The sequence below is a fragment of the Podarcis bocagei genome (assembly GCF_964188305.1).
Source record: "Podarcis bocagei genome assembly, chromosome: 14".
Taxonomy (NCBI): domain Eukaryota; kingdom Metazoa; phylum Chordata; class Lepidosauria; order Squamata; family Lacertidae; genus Podarcis; species Podarcis bocagei.
Window position 1 is genome coordinate 47521290 of NC_138139.1, and position 20708 is coordinate 47541997.

At 46.7% G+C, this 20708-nt stretch overlaps 2 protein-coding genes and 1 long non-coding RNA gene across 3 annotated transcripts in view; 1 reads left to right on the plus strand and 2 right to left on the minus strand.

Annotated features, from left to right (window-relative positions):
• LOC308573154 overlaps positions 1-20708 on the plus strand; it is a 285151-nt gene that overhangs the window by 44333 nt on the left and 220110 nt on the right. The gene's annotated exons all lie outside the window — the stretch shown is intronic.
• On the minus strand, positions 172-11962 carry LOC308573031 (cytosolic Fe-S cluster assembly factor nubp1-B-like). The gene is made up of 11 exons (XM_081169703.1): positions 11824-11962; positions 11615-11719; positions 10248-10381; positions 8922-8990; positions 6826-6858; positions 6351-6441; positions 5316-5470; positions 3188-3298; positions 2284-2386; positions 1734-1817; positions 172-335 (listed from the first exon to the last, which is right to left on the minus strand). The coding sequence occupies exons 1-11, from the start codon at positions 11867-11869 to the stop codon at positions 283-285; spliced, it is 984 nt and encodes a 327-aa protein (XP_081025829.1). The 5' UTR covers positions 11870-11962; the 3' UTR covers positions 172-282.
• On the minus strand, positions 13055-16215 carry LOC308573739 (cytosolic Fe-S cluster assembly factor nubp1-like). Its single transcript, XM_081170976.1, has 4 exons — positions 16101-16215; positions 15892-15996; positions 14525-14658; positions 13055-13267 (listed from the first exon to the last, which is right to left on the minus strand). The coding sequence occupies exons 1-4, from the start codon at positions 16144-16146 to the stop codon at positions 13193-13195; spliced, it is 360 nt and encodes a 119-aa protein (XP_081027102.1). The 5' UTR covers positions 16147-16215; the 3' UTR covers positions 13055-13192.

Below are 20708 nucleotides of genomic sequence, written 5' to 3' on the forward strand. Positions count from 1 at the left end.
TAAATAAATGTTCAAGGACTTTTGCTGATGAAGGTAACAGCCCTTAAGGGTAATCTAGCAATCAGAAGCAGACTTGCAACATGTGCTCAGTGTATGCATTCTGAAACAGGCATACTGTGCCGCTGTCCAAAAGGAAGGAGAGATTGGGGGGGGAAAGACGACTAAAGCCGGGAAATGACTCAAAAAATTTATTTGCTTGCAAAACAAAGGCTTTATATATTCCTATACAGAGAGGCTTAAGGCGATCAACGCTTTCCTAAGGACCCTTCCGTAGTTTGCTGTTCAAGTACTGTTTTCTTCCTGCGGGGCGTTGTGGCTACAGAAGTCTTGGATTCCTGCAGAAAGACACAATGCAAGATGAATCAAAATGCTGCCTCAGGTTTTTGCACTGGAGGCTGGAAATGTAAGGACACACCTCTCTGTGCCTGCAGCACAATTCACTGCATTTTCCACCGCAAGCCATGTTTGACCAGAAGAGGAGCTCTGGTCAGTGGAGAATTTGCCCTGGAGAATTTCCTAGGCCCCAGCATTAATGTACCGTATTTTTCCATATATAAGACGCCCCCCATGTATAAGACACGCCCTATTTTGGGGGACTAAATTTAAAGAAAATGAGGGGAGGTGGCCCAAAGTTGTTGAGCTTTTTAAATGGGGAATTGTACGAGAGCCATCACCCCAGCAGGGCCGTTGCTGGGGGTTGGCAAAGTGGGCAGCTGCTCCCACCACCACCACTGCGGGAGGGAAGCTCCCTAGAGCACGGGCTGCCAACCAGCTGGCTGGCGGCTTCACCTCCACGCTGTTGCGGGAAACGCTCCCTAGAGCATGCGCATCTTGCAGCGGCATGGGGGGGAATTGCGCGCCCACAGCTCCGCACGCCACTATCTGTGTATAAGACGACCCTAGTTTTTTGACATGATTTTTTAGTTAAAAAAACCTTGTCTAATACATGGGAAAATACGGTACCCCTTCACTCTGCCCATCCTTAGCTGCAGAGATCACTGCAGCGGTCACCTGCCATCATGGGAGAGCTGCCTCCACTGATGTCAGCTCATTTTGAAACAGAAGTATGACTTTGCACAAGGTCAAGTATGACACTTTAGTTCTCAAAGTGGGGACATTTTAATTAGGAACTGGCAGCGGGGGAGGAATCAGATCTAGAACTGAACGCCTAGTAACCTGTGACTTACTTGGTTAGGTGTTTAACAACTTTCAGGCTAGGTATGAGTCACTTCTGAGAGCCAGTGTGGTGTAGTGGTTAAGAGCGGTAGACTCCTAATCTGGGGAACCGGGTTCGCGTCTCCGCTCCTCCACATGCAGCTGCTGGGTGACCTTGGGCCAGTCACACTTCCTTGAAGTCTCTCAGCCCCACTCACCTCACAGAGTGTTTGTTGTGGGGGAGGAAGGGAAAGGAGAATGTTAGCCGCTTTGAGACTCCTTAAAGGGAGTGAAAGGCGGGATATCAAATCCAAACTCTTCTTCTTCTTCTTCTTCTAGTTAAATGTGCTCAGAATCCTGGACATGCCGATAGAAAAGAACTAGGGCTCCCAGCTATTCATATGCATCTACAAGCCACAAGCTGTCTTCAGTAACGGACTTGGCTGGCTAGGCCAACATGGTAAACGTGGAAAGCATCCATTCGGAGCTACCAAGAGTCGCTTGTGGGTGCACCTTAAAAATTTGGAGGAGTGCAAAAGTTTCTCGGTTGCAGACTCTTTCCTGGATACTGTACTTACTCTGGATGATATTCCTGTAGGATAACGTAGCTGGAGAATTAGGTACCTCGGACAAGAACGAGTGTCCCGCGTCACAGCTTTTTCCTAGCCCGGCGGAAGAAACAAGTAAACTCCAGTCAAAGGACACAAAGACGGATGCCAGTGTTTAGCTCAATAGTCTTTCTCACACCCCATACTTGCATTTATGTTCCAAAGAACCCAGCGCAAGAGGGATGGGAAATTTGAAAGACCTCCAGATGTAGCTGGAAGATCTTTTCCCACTAAATGATAGTAAGTGGCATACATCAGCCTCTCGCCCCATTTACAGCCGCTGACTCTATGCCAGCTGCTACCACCAGACCCATTAAACTACAATTCCCTGAGACCCCTGGCCATGTTAGCTTGGCCTGATGGGAACTGGACCCTGATAACTTCTGGAGGGCCACAGGTTCATTATCCCTGCATTAAAGAGATTTGCACTGTTTGTTTGTGTGCAACTTAAATCCCACTGAATATAAAGTGTACTGAGACCGTGAGCAAGCTCGGAAGGTGCTTCAATGTGCGGCATTACCTATTTGTGGGTCCAGAGGCACCTTGCCCAGGAGAGGCACGTTCAAACTGTGGCACATGGCCTCTGCGCCACCAGTTGTTGGGGGGAATATCTGCGACTCGTTCTGTAAGATGAAGATGCCATTGAACATGAACCCAGCAGATACAAAAAGAAAGAGATTGGTTGTAAGCTTGCGGTCAGCAGATGTGAGTCTTATAATGCCTAGTACACTTCAAGTCCAGAACTCCATCTAGATTACAATCCTCAGTACAGTGGTACCTCGGGTTAAGTACTTAATTCGTTCCGGAGATTCGTTCTTAACCTGAAAGTGTTCTTAACCTGAAGCACCACTTTAGCTAATGGGGCCTCCCGCTGCTGCCGCACCAGCGGAGCACGATTTGTTCTCATCCTGAAGCAAAGTTCTTAACCTGAGGCACTATTTCTGGGTTAGTGGAGTGTGTAATCTGAAGCATATGTAACCTGAAGCGTATGTAACCCGAGGTACCACTGTACTGAGTTAGACGGGCCAATGATCTGACTTCGTATAAGGCAGCTTCCTGTCTTCCTAACACTTCCCACTCCTATATCGATAGGGCTGCAGTCCTGCCACTCAAAGTGCTCAGCCAGACGGAAACTGGGGCATATTTTGAAACATCCTTGGTATTAGGGGCCAACTCAAGTTTGTCTCAATGAGCCTTGAGCAGGGGCCACAAAACTCCTGGGAAATACGGATCCAAACCCTGTCAGAAGGTGGAAGGAACCGTGAATTAATACACCAATAATTTGTGTGTCAGTCGCGATAAAGCTGGGGGAAATGCAGGGTAGCATCTCATCAAAACAGCTTAAGGGGGACATTCTTCTGATGCTTAATGACCCGGTAGAGCAAGAATAATTCTCATGCTTAAATGTATGCAAGAAATATTACCTTACATTTCGGGCAAATGAAGCCACTCATATTTTCAACTACTCCTATGATTGGCAGCTTCACCTTACGGCAGAAGTTTATCTCTTTCCGAACGTCCTGAAGAGCGACTTCCTATTTAAAAACAGAACAGTAACCCAACAGAATGTTAATTCAGGTTCCCCAGATCTGTTTAATACTCTCCCCCCCCCCCCGTTTATTATAATGAGACAGCAGAGCCTATTTCTTCACAGGGATGCTGTACAGTTCATTGAAAGGCCCTTTCTGCACAATTAAAGGGGAGCCAAATGACAAAGCCAGGAACAAGGAGGAGCCCATGAGCCTGTGGCTGTTTTGAACGGCAAAAACCACGCCCCCCCAGCCGGATTGGCCAGTCAGGGGGCGTGACGCAGGTACAGGGTTCAATGACACGGGGGCTTGGTTATACCTCGCTCACAACACCTCCCCTCCGCAGAGAGGCTTTCCCAGAGGACAATTGCCCTACAGCCTCCCATTTGATAAACTCAGGCTGCAATCTGTTTACCCACAAGCCCCGATGCATTCAACAGAGCATATTGGTTAGGATTGCACTATTAGTTGTGCCAGCTCTGCGCCAAAAGCAGGGATGGGAGTTTGAGGTCGTCTGGTTGCTGCCAAACTGTTAAGTCCTATCATCTCCAATATTCTCCAGATATTGCTGGGCTACAAATCCCACCACCCCTGACCTCTGGCCATGTCGGCTGCGGCTGATGGGAGTTGGAGCCCAAACAGCACTGGGGGTGGGGCACAACTCCTCCCATTCTTGGTTTAAAGCAATATTTGAGATTACAGAGAATGGCTGATTACTCTCTTTCTGGGTGGGCGGTGCTTGTGGCCTCTTGCCGATCAGCTGCCATCCCCAGCAGCCAAAATAGCCACCACCTCCAGGCCAGCCACTTAGAATCCGGCAGGGCAGGATTGCCTGCCCAAATCCTTCAATTAGAAGGTGCCAATTAGGGGCCTAATAATAATAATAATAATAATAATAATAATAATAATAATAATAATAATTTATTTATACCCCGCCCTCCCCAGTCAGAACTGGGCTCAGGGCGGCTAATACCAATAAAATTACAATAAAACTTAATAGGAAAGTGGGTGGCAGAAGAAAAAAATCAGTTAATTAAAATGTGGTTAAAATACAATTTAAAATGCAGTCTCATTTTAGTAGTAGCCCATAAATCACAACCATAGGGGAGGGAAACATAAGGGTCAGACTGAGTCCAAACCAAAGGCCAGGCGGAACAGCTCTGTCTTGCAGGCCCTGTGGAAAGATGTCAAGCCCTGCAGGGCCCTGGTCTCTTGTGACAGAGCGTTCCACCAAGTCAGGGCCAGTACTGAAAAGGCCCTGGCCCTAGTTGAGACCAATCTAACCACCTTGTGGCTCGGGACCTCCAAAGACCTACCGCGGGGCATACCAGGAGAGGCAGTCCCGTAGGTACGAGGGTACCCTCGCTGGCAGACTGTGATGCTTCCACTCCGGTCCGCTAGCAACATATAAAACCTGACTGCACCTGGCTCCTACAGCGCAGTCGGCGGAAGAGCAAGCCCTCCCTCCCTCCCTCCCTCCCTCCCATTATGCTCCCGCCATTTGCACTGTTTAACCTTTTTATTGCATTCTAGGTCTCTTGTTGTGACAGAAATCCTAACCTTCTTTTTATATTGAGCTAGAGAACTAGTCACTGTACAAATTCAATCTGGGTCTGACACCCACAGTTTTTATACAGTGAAATCAAAGTATTCCCTCCTATTGAAGCTTCCAGAAAAGAAAAGTGAGATGGGCGGAGCTGAGCAAAAGTCATTTAGTTAGGGCTTATCTCCACCTCTATTTGCCCCACTGCTTTCCCCCTGGGGAAGCCCAATCTTTATCGCTGAATTGGAACAAATGGCAACTGGGTTTTCTGCAGATTGCTGTTGGTTCCGATTTAGCACTAAAGAGTGTGTTTCCCAGGGGAAAGCATTGGGGCAGAGGCAAAACCACTCAGATCCATGCCTGGGACAAGTGGAAAACCACTCAGACCCACACTTGCTGGGCCCAGGACAAGTGGATGTGCCGTGAGTCTCCTACTCAGCTAAATCTCTGAGTTTTAACCCCTGGAGTTGTGTACCTTACCTGAGGGGTGGTGATTACCACTGCCCCATCTATGTTGGCGGCACTGAGGTACTGTACTATAGATAAGTGCTCATCCGATGTTCCTGGAGGTGTATCTACAATAAGGTAGTCGACTTCGCCCCAGTCCACATCACGTAGAAACTGCTTAATCATTCCTGGAAACATAACACGCATGATTAAAGTTGGGTGTTTATATTTAGCTCCCTGAAACTGTATCCAGCTGCCACCATTTCTGTGACTCAAATGAGAATTGTGCCTCAGCAGTGTTTGCTGTCTCCATTAGAGGTCTAAGAGCATGTGTAACATGAACTAGCAAAAAAAGAAAAGTGGGGGAGGGAACTGAACTCAGAACTACACAGTTCAATTCTGACAAGCATGCTTGAGGTGGTCTGGAAACAACACATGATTTCCTCCCCCCTCCGGTTTCTGGAGTGGTTTAAGAAGCACTGGAGCAGTGTGCGTAAGCAAACAGACGAAGGCAGATGATGCATGTTCTCAGCTGGTAATCGGTGGAGCTAAGATCCAATGCATAGAAAATGCTGAATTCTGAAACAGGGTTAGTGGTTTTTTTACTTCGTAGAACAGATAATGCAACAGTTGCTTAAGTTACTTTGATTTCTAGTTTGAAGATGCTTTGGTTGGTTTTAAAACTTTTTGTGTGTGTCAGCTACTTGTGAACTCTGTTGAAAGCCTGTCTCAAGATATGCTATTCATAAATTAAAAGAAATAAAAAATACCCCTTAAAGCCACAATGCTATTAGCCCCAACTCATCTCTACCACGAGCTGACAGAAGTCAGATTTTATCAAGTGTGACTCTACATTGCAGCTTCACAATCCCTCTTTACTTCTTTTCTGTGTGACCACCCCCTCAAGCAAAGCACCAGAAATGTTGACAGTTCCTATCAAACAGTGAAAGTAACTTAAAATGTTATGAACTAAGGCTTTAAAAAATAACCACTGAGCTAATTGAATTTCAGTCCCTTGCATTCTACGAGGCAAGTCTTTGTTGGTACTGATCATTGTGAGATACACACCATTTTTTTTGGGTCCTCTCCAAATAACGGCATCATCAGGGCTGCCGAGTAAGAATCCCACTGACATGACTCCTAAGTTTTCTTCAACGTACTACAAACGAAAGCACATACGTGTTTGGCAAAACGGACAATGTAGATTAAATAAATTGTTTCTGCTTCTGAACAAGCAGCTGTGGTTGTCTTACCACTTCTAGCATAGATATGCATGTGTGTGTATAAACAAAGTGAAAATTTGAACTTTCTGGTACCCAGCCTAGTTGCCTGATGCAAATCACCTGGCATACAACCAGCCAGTAGGCAGCATCAGGAAGTTCAGAATCAAAATACTTTCCAACACAGGTGAGGCACTGCGTGTAACAATAATATTTCCCCTGCCCTCCCCCAACACTCTTTTTTTTTTTTTGAAAGGTGCTGTTATCATTGCCTCCATGAACCAGGAAGCGTATTCACATGGTTTTTTAAAAAAACAACTCACCACTGGAGACCATCCAGAACCACTTTGGTGAACCTGAAAAAGTAAACATTTTATGTTAGTGTATGTCCGGGGAGCAGGTTTCTGTCGAGGGCTGCATTCCATCAGGGATCTCCTTTTAGGGGCTGCATGACAGTGTTGGGTGGAGGCAAAACTAGCAAAATAACAACTGAGGGTGTGCGGGGATTATTTTGTTTTTGTTATTTTTGTATGCATTTCTTTTTCCTGTTTTTATACTGTAAAACTGCCCTGTGATTCTCAGATGAAGGGTGGTAGAGAAATCAAATAAACAAATAATAGCACCAATGGGTGGGGCCACCCCTTTTTACTCCCTCCCTCTCCCCATGTAGTGGGCTGCCAAGAGTGGGGCACATTGCTTTTGCCAGGGGTCTGGACAGACTGCTTGCAGAGGGCTTTGCCACAGCTCCACCTGGATTGGGAACCTCGTGACTGTACTCTAAAGCGCTCTACGTGGGGCTTCCCTTGGGACTGGTCCAGAAGCTGGAGCTGGTACAGAATGCTGCAATCAGTTTTTCTGAAAGGAGCATGTGGATACACACACATATTCCACGGCTATGAAGGGGGACTGCACTGGTTTCCCATCAGCTCCTGGGCTACACTCAAGGCCATGTTGTTAAAATATAAACCCCTTAACCACTTTTAGCAGGTTACGTGAAAGATTGCCTGCTGCTGTATAGACCTGTAAGATCAGCTGGGCAAATTCTATTTGCAGCACCGTATCCTACGGAATATCACAGGGTGGTGAACCCCCTAGTGGCATTCTCTGCTATTGCCCCGTTCCACGGAAGGCCCTTCCCTCTGCCGTACCTGAAGCAGTTGCTTGAGATGTCTTCAAATACTTCTCTTTTTGCCCAGGCTATCCCTGACTATAAGACTGGACCCTTTCTTATGTGTGTAAGCCCACTTAAATCTGTTTTACTTGCTTTTAAATTGTTTTCTTAGTTTTAGGCTGTATTTTTATTTTAATCGATATTGTTTCCATATTGTACATACAGCTCAGAGTTCTTGTTTTTAAAAAAACTATTCAGCCAGTTGGAAATACTTTTATAAAAATAAATTCCTTTTGGCTCCCATCCCCAATTGTCCTCCTCCTCCTCCTCCAATACCTCTGGCCTCACCCCACCAGCACGAATTTAGGTCAAGGGCTAGTATACATAGAACAAGCACACCAGTTATCTAATAAGAACCTCAATACCCTGCTGCTGCTCACAATTTGTGACAGGGAGTTTTTAAAACATTACTGGGGGGAAAAGGTAGGTGGTAAAACAGAACTTAAGATGTAAACTCCCTGAGGCTCACTCCAGCCTTGGATATTTGCAACACAATATACCTGACAAAGAAAGAGAGCCAGAGACCTGCAGACCTGATCATAAGCAGGGTAGACACTATGTGTAGACAACCCTAGTAACAGAAACACATACTCTCCCCCACATAAACCACATTTTTTCTTTCTAACAAAGGCTCCTGGTGAGCCAAACCCTGCACAGAGACTCATCAAGACTCCTCCCAAGTCATTTTTCATTTTCGAGCTTTTTAACAGAACCTAAATGGTAGCGGTTTATCACCAATTTTGTGCAGTCTAAGCAGCTGTTCCCTGCTGCAAGAACCATTGAAGCAAAGCTGAAAGGGAGCCCTATGCTCATTCAGCCAAAATCTTGGCTTATAAATTTGTATAAAAGTAAGGTAAATGACCTCTGGATGGTTAAGTCCAGTCAAAGGCAACTCATCTTGTTTCAGGCTGAGGAACCTGGGGTCTGTCCAAAGACAGTTTTCTGTGTCATGTGGTCAGCAGGACTAAACTGCTTTTGGTGCAACAGAATGTGATAGAATAGAATCATAGAATCATAGAGTTGGAAGAGACCACAAGGGCCATTGAGTCCAACCCCCTGCCAAGCAAGATGAGTACCAGTGCATGAAAACACTGGTTACCTTCCGCCACAGTGGTACCTATTCCAAAAGTCAGCTACAGGGCAGAGGCGCTTCAAGTCTAACAAACCCTAAAGAAACATCTGACCAGGCATATCAGACATGGCAGTGGTCCCACAGTGTTTTCTTCAATTTATGAAGTCATATCATACCTGCTCCCCTTCCAGGCCCATGATTTTAGGGATGGATGGACCACAGATGTCAATGTCCAGCACGGCAACCTGGAGGGAGTTGGAAGTAAGTTGAGGAAGGGGAAGTTAGAAGTGAGCAAGCAGGACTTGCAACAAAATGTTGCATGTCTGTCCAGGGTTTTTCAGAGCTGTGGACAGTTATGCCCTGTTACAAGTTACTAGACACCTGACATTTTTTGTCCCCTTCTCCCTAGCAGTAAGTCAGCACACTGTGATCACTAAGTATGCTCATTGGGCTGTTTTGAAGTAACCTCCCACCCCTTTAAGGCTTTCCCCCAAAATATTTTTTGTACTGCAAACCTAGGTATTCCCCCAAGCCTGCTGGAATTTCCCTCTTGTGATGGATGGTGCCATTTCTGGCTACATAAGGCCTAGAACTTGAAGCATGACCTTGCCATGATTACGTATCAGGAATAGAGAACCTGTGGCTCTCCAGATGCTATTCAGTCACCTCCCATCATCCTTGCCCTACTGGTCATCCACTTAGTGAAGTACAGTGGACCAACACCAGTGCTTCATTAAGTCCAGGGTCAACACAGCCATCTACCAAGAGATTTTGGAGCACTTCATGCTTCCTTCCGCAGACGAGCTTTATGGGGATGCTCACTTCATTTTCCAGCAGGACTTTGGCACCTGCCCACACTGCCAAAAGTACCAAAACCTGGTTCAATGCCCATGGGATTATTGTGCTTGATTGGCCAGTAAACTCACCTGACCTGAACCCCATTGAGAATCTATGGGGCATTGCCAAGAGAAAGATGAGAGACATGAGACTGAGCAATGCAGAAGAGCTGAAGGCTGCTATTGAAGCATCCTGGTCTTCCATAACACCTCAGCAGTGCCACATGCTGATAGCATCCATGCCACACAGCATTGAGGCAGTAATTGATGCAAAGGGGCCCAAACCAAGTACTGAGTACATATGCATGCTTCTACTTCTCAGAGGCCCAATATTGCGCTCTTTGCAATCCTTGTTCTGCTGATTTCATTTAATATTCTAATTTTCTAAGATTGTTAATTTGGGGTTTTCATCAGCTGTACGCCATGATCATCAGAATTATAACAAATAAAGGCTTGACATATCTCGCTTTGCATGTCATGAGTCTACCTCATATATTAGTTTCACCATTTAAGTTGAATTACTGAAATAAATGAACTTTTCCATGATATTCTAATTTTCTGAGTTTCACCTGTATTTAGAGATGAATTGTCTTCTTTGTCACCATTTGCAATTGAATAATATGGGCTTCAAAAACAAACAAAAGATATAAACAGGATCACACTCACCTGTTTGGTTTCATCTTCAGCCAAGCCATGCGCCAAGTGAGCACTGAATGTGCTCTTCCCTACGCCTCCTTTCCCAGACAACACCAGCAGCTTGTGTTTCACAGCTTTCATTTTCTCCTTGATTTCCTCAATAGCTTAGACAGGGGGAAAAGGCAAAGCACAGAATTTGTGTGGGAAGGATGCCATTCTAAACAGAATCTGTTCCCTCATGCAGCATGAAGGTGCCCAGTTCCTAGGGAGCTCTATCAACTACATAACCAGGTCTGCAGATTAATTTCTGCTAAAAGATATTCCTAATGCTGCAGCTCTAATAGCTGCCTGTACAAGTCATGGGATACAAATAAAGTCTGCAGGTGAGGCTTTGCCCATTGCCACATTTGTACAATGGGAAAACAATGTTCAGAAAAGGGAAACCAAAATAAGAACGTTAAGAGCCTGCTGGATGAGGCCAATGGCCCATCTAGTCCAGCATTCTGTTCTCACAGAATGGGAAGCTAGCAAGCAGGATTCAGGCACAACAGCACTCTCCCCTGCCCTCCTGTGGACTTCAGCAAGTGGTGTTCAGAAGCACCTGTGCTTCCAACCCCTGAGGCACAGCATAGCCAAGCCATTGCAGCTAGCACCCACTGATAACCTTATCCTCCTCCATGAATCTGTCTAATCCTCTAGTTTGTGGCCATCACCTATGTGGGAGGGAGTTCCACAGCTTAACTAAGTGCTGTGTGAAGAAGTACGTGATCCAAGTGGGATGGTGTGGCTCTCCTATGAGAGAAAAGGTTACAACATTTGGGTTTTTTAGTAAATAGGGCCGGGAGAGAGGTTTATTAGGAAAGGAATTTAGAATAAAACCTGCGCCTGAAGCAGCATGGCAGTGCCTCTCTTCCCCCCCACCCCCGTCTTGAGATGATATGCTTTAGTTGAGATACCTGCACTGTAGAATCATAGAATCGGAAGGGATCCCCAAGGGTCATCCAGCCCACCCCCTGCAATGCAGGAATCTCAGCTAAAGCCTCCATGACAGACGGTCATCCAACCTCTGCTTAAAAAACCCTCTAAGGAAGGAGAGTCCACCACCTCCCGAGGGAGACCATTACCCTGCCAAAACAGCTCTTACTGCCAGAAAGATGTTGAGCCTTAGCCTCCTTTCTTGTCGCCATGGGTTCGAGTCCTACCCTCCGGAGCGGGAGAAAACTAGCCTGCCCCGTCTTCCGTGCGGCAGCCCTTGAGATATCGGAAGAGGGCTCTCCTATCTCCTCTCAGCCTACTCCTTCCCAGGCTAAACATACCAGGCTCCTTCGATGCAAGGGGGTCAGACTAGATGACCCCCCGGGACCCCTCCCAACTCCACGGTTCCAGGCGATCCTTACCTGGGTCGGGTCCCACGGGCCCCCTGGAGGAGCACACGCCCTGGTTGGGGCACCCCTGGCAGGCCTCGGCCTTGCCCGCCTGGTCGCTGCCGGTGCCGGGGCATTCTGGGAGAGGCGAAAGGAAAGAGAAGGCCTCGCGTTAGTGGAAGCCGGCGAAGAGCAACCCCCCACCACCACCACACACCGCCTACCCCTGCCTTTCCCCTCACCCTGAGGCGGCACGTCCAGCAAGGCCGGCCCTGCCGCCGCAGCCATGGCGGAACCAGCTGAGGAGAAACGCGGCGAAAACACAAATACAGGCACTTCCGGGGAGGGGCGCCACCTTCAAAGAAGTCCCCCTTTCCCCACTTCCGGTTGCGCGCTCGAAAATGGGTCCTCCCCTAGCTTAAGCCGGTGACGTTCGTTTCGATTACGGCCCGCGCAAGCAGGAAGGAGGAGGAGCAGCATCCCGGAGCCCCGCCCGATTACCCGACGCAAAGGTGCGCATGCGTATGCTTGAAGGCGGGTCGGGCGAAGGGATAGCATTGAAAGAAGGCGAGCTGGGCGAAAAGTGTTGCAGTGTCACGTGGCCTGATCTGGCGTTTGCGATTGGATGGCCCCGAGGCGAGTTTGTGCGAGTTCGCTGAGGGAACTCGAGCGGCTCCTTCAGTCCGGGACGGGCGGCGAAAACCGCGTGTTTTCCGTGACACGTGGGCGTTCGTTCACACGTTATTCCTAAAAAAGTGCTCCCTCTAGCTGAAAACAGCGAGCCATGCTAGCATTAAAAGCACACACACACGTGAAAATAACCAAAGGCAATTGTAGCCTTATGAGGCTTTGCCCTCGGGTGGGAAAAATATTGCACCTGGGAAAGGGAAGTGGGAGTCAACAGACACTCAAGGAATAGTTTCGGAGAAAAGGCTTTTATTTCAGAACAGAAACACATACTCTCCCCCACATAAACCACATTTTTTCTTTCTAACAAAGGCTCCTGGTGAGCCAAACCCTGCACAGAGACTCATCAAGACTCCTCCCAAGTCATTTTTCATTTTCGAGCTTTTTAACAGAACCTAAATGGTAGCGGTTTATCACCAATTTTGTGCAGTCTAAGCAGCTGTTCCCTGCTGCAAGAACCATTGAAGCAAAGCTGAAAGGGAGCCCTATGCTCATTCAGCCAAAATCTTGGCTTATAAATTTGTATAAAAGTAAGGTAAATGACCTCTGGATGGTTAAGTCCAGTCAAAGGCAACTCATCTTGTTTCAGGCTGAGGAACCTGGGGTCTGTCCAAAGACAGTTTTCTGTGTCATGTGGTCAGCAGGACTAAACTGCTTTTGGTGCAACAGAATGTGATAGAATAGAATCATAGAATCATAGAGTTGGAAGAGACCACAAGGGCCATTGAGTCCAACCCCCTGCCAAGCAAGATGAGTACCAGTGCATGAAAACACTGGTTACCTTCCGCCACAGTGGTACCTATTCCAAAAGTCAGCTACAGGGCAGAGGCGCTTCAAGTCTAACAAACCCTAAAGAAACATCTGACCAGGCATATCAGACATGGCAGTGGTCCCACAGTGTTTTCTTCAATTTATGAAGTCATATCATACCTGCTCCCCTTCCAGGCCCATGATTTTAGGGATGGATGGACCACAGATGTCAATGTCCAGCACGGCAACCTGGAGGGAGTTGGAAGTAAGTTGAGGAAGGGGAAGTTAGAAGTGAGCAAGCAGGACTTGCAACAAAATGTTGCATGTCTGTCCAGGGTTTTTCAGAGCTGTGGACAGTTATGCCCTGTTACAAGTTACTAGACACCTGACATTTTTTGTCCCCTTCTCCCTAGCAGTAAGTCAGCACACTGTGATCACTAAGTATGCTCATTGGGCTGTTTTGAAGTAACCTCCCACCCCTTTAAGGCTTTCCCCCAAAATATTTTTTGTACTGCAAACCTAGGTATTCCCCCAAGCCTGCTGGAATTTCCCTCTTGTGATGGATGGTGCCATTTCTGGCTACATAAGGCCTAGAACTTGAAGCATGACCTTGCCATGATTACGTATCAGGAATAGAGAACCTGTGGCTCTCCAGATGCTATTCAGTCACCTCCCATCATCCTTGCCCTACTGGTCATCCACTTAGTGAAGTACAGTGGACCAACACCAGTGCTTCATTAAGTCCAGGGTCAACACAGCCATCTACCAAGAGATTTTGGAGCACTTCATGCTTCCTTCCGCAGACGAGCTTTATGGGGATGCTCACTTCATTTTCCAGCAGGACTTTGGCACCTGCCCACACTGCCAAAAGTACCAAAACCTGGTTCAATGCCCATGGGATTATTGTGCTTGATTGGCCAGTAAACTCACCTGACCTGAACCCCATTGAGAATCTATGGGGCATTGCCAAGAGAAAGATGAGAGACATGAGACTGAGCAATGCAGAAGAGCTGAAGGCTGCTATTGAAGCATCCTGGTCTTCCATAACACCTCAGCAGTGCCACATGCTGATAGCATCCATGCCACACAGCATTGAGGCAGTAATTGATGCAAAGGGGCCCAAACCAAGTACTGAGTACATATGCATGCTTCTACTTCTCAGAGGCCCAATATTGCGCTCTTTGCAATCCTTGTTCTGCTGATTTCATTTAATATTCTAATTTTCTAAGATTGTTAATTTGGGGTTTTCATCAGCTGTACGCCATGATCATCAGAATTATAACAAATAAAGGCTTGACATATCTCGCTTTGCATGTCATGAGTCTACCTCATATATTAGTTTCACCATTTAAGTTGAATTACTGAAATAAATGAACTTTTCCATGATATTCTAATTTTCTGAGTTTCACCTGTATTTAGAGATGAATTGTCTTCTTTGTCACCATTTGCAATTGAATAATATGGGCTTCAAAAACAAACAAAAGATATAAACAGGATCACACTCACCTGTTTGGTTTCATCTTCAGCCAAGCCATGCGCCAAGTGAGCACTGAATGTGCTCTTCCCTACGCCTCCTTTCCCAGACAACACCAGCAGCTTGTGTTTCACAGCTTTCATTTTCTCCTTGATTTCCTCAATAGCTTAGACAGGGGGAAAAGGCAAAGCACAGAATTTGTGTGGGAAGGATGCCATTCTAAACAGAATCTGTTCCCTCATGCAGCATGAAGGTGCCCAGTTCCTAGGGAGCTCTATCAACTACATAACCAGGTCTGCAGATTAATTTCTGCTAAAAGATATTCCTAATGCTGCAGCTCTAATAGCTGCCTGTACAAGTCATGGGATACAAATAAAGTCTGCAGGTGAGGCTTTGCCCATTGCCACATTTGTACAATGGGAAAACAATGTTCAGAAAAGGGAAACCAAAATAAGAACGTTAAGAGCCTGCTGGATGAGGCCAATGGCCCATCTAGTCCAGCATTCTGTTCTCACAGAATGGGAAGCTAGCAAGCAGGATTCAGGCACAACAGCACTCTCCCCTGCCCTCCTGTGGACTTCAGCAAGTGGTGTTCAGAAGCACCTGTGCTTCCAACCCCTGAGGCACAGCATAGCCAAGCCATTGCAGCTAGCACCCACTGATAACCTTATCCTCCTCCATGAATCTGTCTAATCCTCTAGTTTGTGGCCATCACCTATGTGGGAGGGAGTTCCACAGCTTAACTAAGTGCTGTGTGAAGAAGTACGTGATCCAAGTGGGATGGTGTGGCTCTCCTATGAGAGAAAAGGTTACAACATTTGGGTTTTTTAGTAAATAGGGCCGGGAGAGAGGTTTATTAGGAAAGGAATTTAGAATAAAACCTGCGCCTGAAGCAGCATGGCAGTGCCTCTCTTCCCCCCCACCCCCGTCTTGAGATGATATGCTTTAGTTGAGATACCTGCACTGTAGAATCATAGAATCGGAAGGGATCCCCAAGGGTCATCCAGCCCACCCCCTGCAATGCAGGAATCTCAGCTAAAGCCTCCATGACAGACGGTCATCCAACCTCTGCTTAAAAAACCCTCTAAGGAAGGAGAGTCCACCACCTCCCGAGGGAGACCATTACCCTGCCAAAACAGCTCTTACTGCCAGAAAGATGTTGAGCCTTAGCCTCCTTTCTTGTCGCCATGGGTTCGAGTCCTACCCTCCGGAGCGGGAGAAAACTAGCCTGCCCCGTCTTCCGTGCGGCAGCCCTTGAGATATCGGAAGAGGGCTCTCCTATCTCCTCTCAGCCTACTCCTTCCCAGGCTAAACATACCAGGCTCCTTCGATGCAAGGGGGTCAGACTAGATGACCCCCCGGGACCCCTCCCAACTCCACGGTTCCAGGCGATCCTTACCTGGGTCGGGTCCCACGGGCCCCCTGGAGGAGCACACGCCCTGGTTGGGGCACCCCTGGCAGGCCTCGGCCTTGCCCGCCTGGTCGCTGCCGGTGCCGGGGCATTCTGGGAGAGGCGAAAGGAAAGAGAAGGCCTCGCGTTAGTGGAAGCCGGCGAAGAGCAACCCCCCACCACCACCACACACCGCCTACCCCTGCCTTTCCCCTCACCCTGAGGCGGCACGTCCAGCAAGGCCGGCCCTGCCGCCGCAGCCATGGCGGAACCAGCTGAGGAGAAACGCGGCGAAAACACAAATACAGGCACTTCCGGGGAGGGGCGCCACCTTCAAAGAAGTCCCCCTTTCCCCACTTCCGGTTTCGCGCTCGAAAATGGGTCCTCCCCTAGCTTAAGCCGGTGACGTTCGTTTCGATTACGGCCCGCGCAAGCAGGAAGGAGGAGGAGCAGCATCCCGGAGCCCCGCCCGATTACCCGACGCAAAGGTGCGCATGCGTATGCTTGAAGGCGGGTCGGGCGAAGGGATAGCATTGAAAGAAGGCGAGCTGGGCGAAAAGTGTTGCAGTGTCACGTGGCCTGATCTGGCGTTTGCGATTGGATGGCCCCGAGGCGAGTTTGTGCGAGTTCGCTGAGGGAACTCGAGCGGCTCCTTCAGTCCGGGACGGGCGGCGAAAACCGCGTGTTTTCCGTGACACGTGGGCGTTCGTTCACACGTTATTCCTAAAAAAGTGCTCCCTCTAGCTGAAAACAGCGAGCCATGCTAGCATTAAAAGCACACACACACATACGTGAAAATAACCAAAGGCAATTGTAGCCTTATGAGGCTTTGCCCTCGGGTGGGAAAAATATTGCGCCTGGGAAAGGGAAGTGGGAGTCAACAGACACTCAAGGAATAGTTTCGGAGAAAAGGCTTTTATTTCTACCATCCATGAACTGGTAGAAGGAGCAAGTGTGATAAGTCACAAAAGGCATGCACGAAATTCACAGTCATGTGCACAAGCATATATACCCCTTTCCAGTTCCCTCCTCCTTTCTCCTCCCTCAGGAGCATAGGCGCCGACTCCATGGGGCCTGAGGGGGCTCGAGCCCCCTCAAAAATTTTTTTGGGGGGGCTCAGCCCCCCCAATAATCTCAGGCGCCCTTCCAGCAGAGCGCCGCCGCCGTCCCCCGCCTCCTCCCCACCTGCTCCTTCGCCAGCCAGCCAGCCGCGCGCCCTAATCGGAGAGCCCCGGCCATCCCCCGCGAGATTAGGGAATCCCCGGGGGCGGGGGCTCCTGCCTCGCTGCTTCGCAGCACCACCGCCACTGCCAAGGCACTGCCGGAAATCCCGCGAGAACAGGGGAATCCCGACTGGCCACACCTCCCAGCCAGCCAATCGGCTGGCTGGGGGGGCGTGGCTTGCCCTATTTAAGGCCGGAGCCACTTTATTTGCATATTCATGAGCTTATTTATTATTCATGAGCTTTCCCCGGCCCCCCCAATATTTTTTATAAGTCCGCGTCCCTGCTCAGGAGTCCTCTGAGCATGAACAGAAAGCTGTCTTGGGACTCTTGGGACTCTTGGCGCCCTTCCCAGGAAAGGGGTTTCAGAGTGTTCAGATATGTTTCAATCTCTTGTTCTGGCATGGTTCCCGGACAGAAAGTAAGTTGCAATGTGGTTCTTTAGCAAGGCCAGAAGGCATGAGAAAGGCCTGAGAAACAATGGACTGTTCTCTACCTTTGTTACAGCAGAGCGGAATGTTTCTGATGCTTAGCTGCTGAGAAAATGATTTTGAGAAGCTTTGAGCCTGCTTTGGTGGGGGGGGGTGACTTCGGGCCTAGGTGAGGTCACCTGTCCTCACCTTCCTTCACAATGAAAAACTGAAACTTTTTTTTCAATTCCGTGAATATTTCTGCAAAACAAAAAGATCTACCCATTTCTCCCCTAGTACTGAGGCATCTGATGAAGACCTGCATTTTTAAAATGAGCTTAAAAAATATATTTGTAAATGTTTGTATCTCTCATTCTCTCATGCCAGGCATAAAGCAGCTGCCTGAATACTCTGGCAGCTGTTTATCTTCCTGTTTAAGGGCCCCTGTTTAAGCAAGTGCCTCAGGGTTGTAAAAGGAAATTACAGGCTTGGAGCAAAAGGTCACACTGACCATACAAATTGCAGAATACAATCAAGCTGCAAAGACACAATTAAGAGTTGGTAAATAGTGAAATTTATTGTTTAACAGATAATATACCATGTGCCTCCCATCAGAGAGCCACATCTTCATAAGGTTAAAAAGGGCAAAAGCTAATAGAAGCAGCTGGCTAGGAAAAAGAGTTGTAAACTAAAAAGGCTGCTTTCGAAGATTTTTTTTTTTATATAATTTTTTTTATTGGTTTTTCACAATTTTTATAAAGACAAACATTACACATCACAAACAAACAAACAAACACATAAACAAACATGTATAATTTCGAATCCTTTTTTCTTAAACCTTATTTCAGCGACTTCCCCATACCTCCCCTTTCTACATCCTAATTTCCAAATTAATTTCAGCAAATCCTACCCCTTAACTTTATCATATTTTCCTTACTCTTTTCTTTTACTTAATCTTTTACTGCTGTAATCCCCTTTTTTCTAGAACCTCGACATTTTAACATTCCTTGATTTTACAATATTTCTTAAGATAGTTTTTAAATTTCTTCCAATCTTCATCCGCCGTCTCTTTCCCCTGGTCACGGATTCTGCCAGTCATTTCAGCCAGTCCCATGTACTGTAGTCCATCACCTTCATCTGCCATTCTTCCAGAGTGGGTAGATCTTGTGTCTTCCAATACTTTGCGATGAGTATTCTTGCTGCTGTTGTGGCATACATAAAGAATGTTCTGTCTTTCTTTGGCACCAATTGGCCGACAATGCCCAAGAGAAAGGCCTCTGGTTTCTTAGGGAAAGTACATTTTTCATTTCATTATGTATCATTTCCTAGAAAGCCTTAATCTTCAGGCACGTCCACCAAAGATGGTAAAAAGTACCTTCAATTTCTTTACATTTCCAACACTTATTATCAGGCAAATAGTAGATTTTTGCTAGCTTGACTGGGGTCATGTACCACCTATAGATCATTTTCATAATATTTTCCTTTAAGGCATTACATGCCGTGAATTTTATACCGGTGGTCCACAACTGTTCCCAGTCAGCAAACATAATGTTATGACCAATGTCCTGTGCCCACTTAATCATAGCTGATTTAACTGTTTCATCTTGTGTATTCCATTTCAGCAACAAGTTATACATTCTTGACAAATTCTTAGCATTGGGCTCTAACAGTTCTGTTTCTAATTTTGAGCAAAAGTATAGAGATTCACAAAATGTTCACAAAATGTTTAGGAGTATGCATCCCCCTGCGTCCCCCCCAGAAAAAAAGCACTGCTTTTAGTAATGATTCTGGCCTATGACCACTTGGGGTCCTCTGGTCTTCCTTTTTCAGCAGCTCTCTCAAATGGATACCTTTATATTTTCTATATTTTCAGCTGCCATTATATGTGGAATTGTTTTCCATCGCTTTCATCCTGGTTTTTTGTTTTTTTTACAGATAGGTAGCCGTGTTGGTCTGCCATAGTCAAAATAAAAAAAATCCTAACTTAGTTGGTCTTTAAGGTGCTACAGGAAGGAATTTTTTTATTTTGTTTTTTTTGTTTGTTTTGCTTTACATTCATAGCAGTTTCTTTTGGTGCGTTTTATTGTGTGGCTTTGTGATAAAAGGTCAAATCAAATAAATAAACACGGAGTGGATGTTTCTGTTTCGAGTGTGGGGTTTCAGGGTTTGTTTGTTTTTTAAATAAATATGGTGGTGTCTGGATAGGAACTGGGGCAAGCGAAGTTAGCATTCATGGCTCTAAGTTTCCATTTGATCTTGGCTTGATACAGGCTGAAGGATCCTTGGGAAATCCAGCATGAAGTGTTTGTTTGCAGGTCTGTGGCAATGGGTGCAAATCCACGGCAGTGTTCACACATGCAGCACACCCAGGGCTGGACTGAGGTTTGATGAGGGCGGAAGCTAGTGAAGGTAATGGGGCCCTTTATATGTCCAGCTGTCCTTTGTCAACAACAAATTGTTGCTGATTTTTGTGTTGAATATATGCTATATGGTAATTTATGGACCTAATAGGTATCTCAAGCCATTTTCACATGCAGAATGTAGGCACCCTATATATAGAAATGAGCAAACCAGTGATATTTGAGGGAGCAAGCTAGCAGGTGGGGCCCATTACTTATATCATAGGAGCCTACACAACACAATGTATGTAGGTTTTTTTTTTTTAAAAAAAAATATTTTTATCTTACATTTTGGAAATGTACATGCAGGTTTTGTTTTCTTTTTTCAAGAGAGTGGGGCCCTAAGCTGTAGCTTGTTTAGCTCATACGTAAATCCGGCACTGACACTGACCAATCCAGCAGCTTACCCAAATTCCTGGCATTTACCCCAAAAGTTATGGTAACATACCAAGAGGTTTAAACACAGAGACTTGGAAATATTTAAACCAGGAAGGACTTTTTTTTTGCACTTTTACTCAGCATGTTACACCACCAGCTCTCTATCATGTGACCTTATTGCCTTATGTTTAGAGTTGACATTTCTGTTTTCGAGCTTGCGTAGGTTTTGAGATATTAAATATAATAGTATTTGGAAGGAAATCGGGGGCAGAGCTAGCACTGTCCATGGTTTCCATTTTCTCCTGGCTGGTGTGGGCTGAACTTGGGTCAGTTTCCCCCCTGTTGTTGCAGATATGTGACAATCAGTGCAAATCTACACATAGCATTTTATTTCATCTCACAAGATTTATATCCCG